Source organism: Daucus carota, chromosome 7 (genome assembly GCF_001625215.2).
Source record: "Daucus carota subsp. sativus chromosome 7, DH1 v3.0, whole genome shotgun sequence".
Classification (NCBI taxonomy): Eukaryota; Viridiplantae; Streptophyta; class Magnoliopsida; order Apiales; family Apiaceae; genus Daucus; species Daucus carota.
Genome location: NC_030387.2, coordinates 40210989 through 40215762, shown reverse-complemented (window position 1 = coordinate 40215762; position 4774 = coordinate 40210989). Strand labels below are relative to the sequence as shown.

Sequence of the window (4774 nt, the reverse complement as noted above, 5' to 3'; positions counted from 1 at the left end):
GCCCACAAATTTAAGATACCAGTATTTTATTTGGATTTTCCGGCGTTTATTAATATATGACTTCGGACACACACTAGAAATATGTTAAGTCAGATAAAAAAGGAAGAACTTAGAGGCAAATGATCTAAAGCTTGAGATGCTATGGGATCCAGAAAGTGTCTGGGTGAAAAAAACTTGTACGATTTTGCAATGCGACTATTGTACTATTTTCAAATTATAGCTTCGCTCGACTCGACTCAGCTCGATTACAGATTCATCTACATTATTAATTGATACGAAATATAGGCTTGCAAAAAGTTCTATATAGTCATGATACTACACCATACTCTAACTAGTTTAAAGCTGCTACACCAGACAAACTAATTTATTCATGCGATTTCTCATCTCTGTAGCCTTCATCAGCAAGCAATGAAGAGCCAGGAACATTCTGCATCATTGTTTCATGGGCTCTCCGAATAGTCATCATCCTGTCCTCCCCCACCAGCAGTCCGCTTCCCGAGGTATCTGTAGTAGATGTACTGTAATATTATCTGTGGTAATCTATGTTAAGAACACAACTTGTCATATGCATCATGTCTGAGGCATAAGGTGAATGCAGTTATTTCGAAGTTGAGACAAAACATCAAAAAGACGAAAAACAGTGATAGAAATTTATTCGGGTAATAAAGGCCTGCAAGTAGTAAGAGCAGCAGATGTGTCATAGAGAATGAATGTTTGTCAGAAATATCTGTTGTGTGTGGGTGGGGAATATGAATGCATAAAGTTTCGAAGTATAAGTAAAATTTATAAGAATTAGAGGAGGATACAAACAAGTCGAGTCCAACGCAGACTACTGCATCTAACAACCATGGCATATTGGCCTTTATTTTATCCCATTCCGTGCTTCGTATGAGAATGCTGAAATCATTGACAGGCAAAATAATAGTAAGTGCAACTGAAAGTGAAGCAAGGATTCTGAAAAGAGAATGAAGATTTATATATAAGAAATGCACCTTCCCACATAAGTGACATTGGCAATGAGTGCAAAGATAAACATGAGAGGATTCAGTCCCTACATGTCAGGTGTAAAGAAGATTAATTTGAAAGATTTAAATCGTCATCATTGATTATATTCAGATCAGCTACAAATCGGTTTTGATGTATATTATATTTCATATTCGTGGGTTAAGTATTTACCTCAACGCTTCCTCGTTTAATCTGAAAAATAAATCCAATATATAAATGTCAGGAAAGGCAATGTAGAAGTAGTTATAGAAGTACAATTGCTCGAATGAAGAAAGTTGCGTATTCAGCTGTGAACTGTGGATTGTCTAGGCACTCACATTTAAGTAAATTTGAGGGATTCGGCCACCCATGTATACAGCAGCCATCATCCAACCTAAGCACTGGCCAACCACAAATTTTTCTGTATCTGCATTCCCCTGCTCAGATGATTTGTCAAACGATATACATTAATCATTATCATTCAAAGGCAATTCATTGAAAAAAGTATGCCTACTCTGGAAATAAATGTTGATTGTCGTCTTACTTGTAAGAGTTTCCTCCCACTAAATGCTACGGAAGCTTGGAGTAGAGCTTTGGTGCTTCTTGGCAGGTTGAGTGAAGTAGCTAGAAATGCACCATAACCAGCCTGGTAATACATGATACGTCGTATTACTTATGAAATATATATAAGTGTGCACTAATAGGTATATGCATCGATAATCATCCTCATACACAGTTACACACACAGTATGTTTGCAAATCCGCTTCGAATATATCAATGCTATATCTATTAAATGCTACATTTCTTAACCTGGCATTAAACGTCTGAATAGAAAAAAAACGTTTCTTAATCATATTACAAGGCACATACATAATAAGTCCAATTAGTTGTAACTAGTATGTAATAACTCACAGAACGGGGGATTGGCTTTGGTTGGGTTTTGGATTTCTTGTTCGTCATTACAGCAGCATCCACCTCATCATCAGAAGATGAGTCCCCGTCAAGTGTCAATGCTGAAGGACCACTTCTTGCAGTCCATAGATAAGACCGATTAGGTGGTGTAGCACTGCCCGCCAAAGATCGTGCTGATCTGCAAATTCATTATCCAGAGTCTCTATTAATATATGAAAATCATAGAGATAGGAACTTTAGTACAAAAATAAACAAATATTTTCAAGACTAACAAGTAAAAAACAATCAGCATTCCTCACACTATTTAAAAAGAATCTAAAATTCCCACATACGTGAAATAGAAGTTACTGTTGATTTTGCCTTCATCAGTAGTTGGAATTGCAGAATCATCGTCATCATTTTCCTTTGCTGGTTTTAGAGGTTTCTTCACATCTTCAATCTGTCAAACATATAAAATTTATGATCAGACAAGTAAAAACAACACGATAAAGACCATTCTGATCGAAATGCTAGAAGAGGGGAGAGAAATTTGCACCGGTTGATTAGCATCCACTTTTTTGCTTTTCCACCAACTATAAACATGATCATAGTACAGGCACTGCAGCACTAATATCACTGTACTTGTCGTATAGAGCTGTTCAATCAACAAAATTATCGCAATAATAAACCGAACATGCACTTTCATCAAAATTTAAAACGAGCCGAATTGAACGAACCCGTTTGGCTAATTTTTTCTGTACCGTGATCAAATTTTGTCGTTAGAAGTAAATTTTAGCTATTTTTCGAACATAAGCAACTCTTAAACCTGACCAAAATGCTAATTAACCCTCTATTTAATCTGATTAAATCAATTTTTTGCTTCAAATATTACTAAAGTAAATTGCAATAACAAATGTGGAAACAAGTGGGATTCATACCAGGGCAGTGTAGTACTGGGTTGGGAGCTGCATCATTAATAAAAAAAAGTGTGATCAGAATGATTAATCAGTGATATCTTTATTTAATATACATGGGAACATATATATGTAAATACATGTGTGACAAAAAAGGGAAGGAAATTATGTAACTATAGTGAATCATACTCACCGTCACAGGTTCAAGAAGACACCCGATCAGATTAAAGATATCACTGCACCATAAAGATTTCAAGAATTTTAATAACATAAAAATCAAGAAAATTTATTTACTCGCCACGTGTGTATGGGAGAGAGGGGGGGAGGGAGAGAGAGAGAGAGAGTCAGAGAGGGAGAGAGAGGGAGAGAGAGTCAGAGAGAGAGAGAGGAGAAAGGGAGAGGGAGGGAGGGAGGGAGAGAGAGAGAGAGAGAGAGTTACCCAAGAACCCAAGTGAGGAGGAACAAAAGGGAGACACCACGGCTGGATTTAGACCGAAAGTTGGTGATAATCTGAGGGATTTCAGCAACTCCCCAGCTGATTAAACTCAACATACCAGAAGCAAACGAAAGCTTGTCTCTAGTGTCACACAAACAATCTTTAAAATATTTATCAACCCATCCAACACAAGGCCTTCTCTCCTTCACACAATACGAAGTCGAGGACGCCACATCAGAGTTCTTTAACACTACAGATAACAATGGATTCTTCATCTCTCTCTCTCTCTCTCTTTCTCTCTGAATGTTTTTTGTTGCAAAATATTAAACTGAATATGCAAGTACTTTGGTACCAGAGTCTTTTAAATAAGGAATTAAAGCATATCCCCTATAGGCTATAATATACTACATGTGAAATGCCGACATTTTACATCACTTCTTTTACTATTGTTTTAACCACGGTAAAAAGAACAGTGTAAATATATGCCCCAGTGCTCTCTAGTCTCTAGCTCTGTTAATAGAACCAAATGTAGTTTCTTGTTGTGATTGTTATGATAACACAGAAGACAAAATAAGGAGGTCACTCGAAGTTATCTTTGAAATTACAGTTCTGCCACTCATCACAAGTACCATGCATATTGTTCACATTATATGCCTTGTGCACTGTTGTTTTTATCTGATACTATGCTTTATTTGTTAGTACTTGGAGGTTGTTGATTTTCTTGTGAATAAGAGCATCTCATATATTAATATTTTATCTCTTCTCTCATCCATCTTACTATTGGCAACTTTCGTTAAAAATCTACTCTAATAATTGGCAACTTTAAAAATTGTTAATGTGGTCCCATTCATAAATGATAACAATATGAAAAATACAAAAATGAGTAGAAATGTATTCACTTTTGAGGAAATGTATGTGGTTTTACTATATGAGGAAGTTGCCAATTTTTGGCAACTTTGGTTGGCAACTTGTTGGCAACCATACAACTACAATAGGTAGGCAACCAAGATTGTCATGCCATGTAGGAGTTGGCAACCTCTTGGCAACCTTTATTGGAGATGCTCTAAGGAGCATGAGATCAATGAACAATGTATCATACTACGGCCAAGTTCATGCTATCAAGGGACAGATTTTCATTTTCATATATATTTTCTTTGTGATTTGAGGGGCACTATCTGGTGTACTTGAATGCATGTACATGTGATCATGTTGTGTCAGGGTTATATGAAATGTAAGGGACGATATGAACTTGGTTACAAAAGTGATCCAGGTTCATGATCGATATGAACGTGTTAGAAAATCTGATGTCACTTTTAAAACGAGACTAGATTTTATAATTTACTATTTAATCAAAGAAGTGTTATATACATGTTAGATATGATAGAAAAATATTGATGTCGATATAATTTTGACGAGGATAAATTTTATGTGAGACAGTTTAATCATGAATGTTAGTTTGCAGTACTAATTAGATACTTATCTTTTATAATATCTAGGGTTACACAAAGCGACTCATACAATATAATTGATCACTAAATCATCTTATAA

At 35.8% G+C, this 4774-nt stretch overlaps 1 protein-coding gene across 1 annotated transcript; it reads right to left on the bottom strand.

Annotated features, from left to right (window-relative positions):
* Positions 1-245: 245 nt before the first annotated feature.
* Positions 246-3578, bottom strand: LOC108193951 (probable vacuolar amino acid transporter YPQ1). The gene is made up of 12 exons (XM_017360812.2): positions 3230-3578; positions 2984-3026; positions 2815-2841; positions 2433-2531; positions 2230-2336; positions 1898-2075; positions 1529-1630; positions 1323-1421; positions 1177-1197; positions 993-1051; positions 807-897; positions 246-530 (listed from the first exon to the last, which is right to left on the bottom strand). Exons 1-12 carry the CDS (start codon positions 3499-3501, stop codon positions 441-443), a joined length of 1188 nt encoding a protein of 395 aa, XP_017216301.1. The 5' UTR covers positions 3502-3578; the 3' UTR covers positions 246-440.
* Between the last annotated feature and the right edge of the window lie 1196 nt (positions 3579-4774).

Bases quoted from the DNA above. Each gene is read 5' to 3' on its own strand.
- LOC108193951 (XM_017360812.2), bottom strand. From the start codon at position 3,501: ATGAAGAATCCATTGTTATCTGTAGTGTTAAAGAACTCTGATGTGGCG. The intron at 2,337-2,432 runs GTGCAAATTTCT...TATGTTTGACAG, and splicing joins AAGTGGATGCTAATCAACCG to ATTGAAGATGTGAAGAAACC. The intron at 898-992 runs GTGCATTTCTTA...CAATGATTTCAG, and splicing joins AATGTCACTTATGTGGGAAG to CATTCTCATACGAAGCACGG.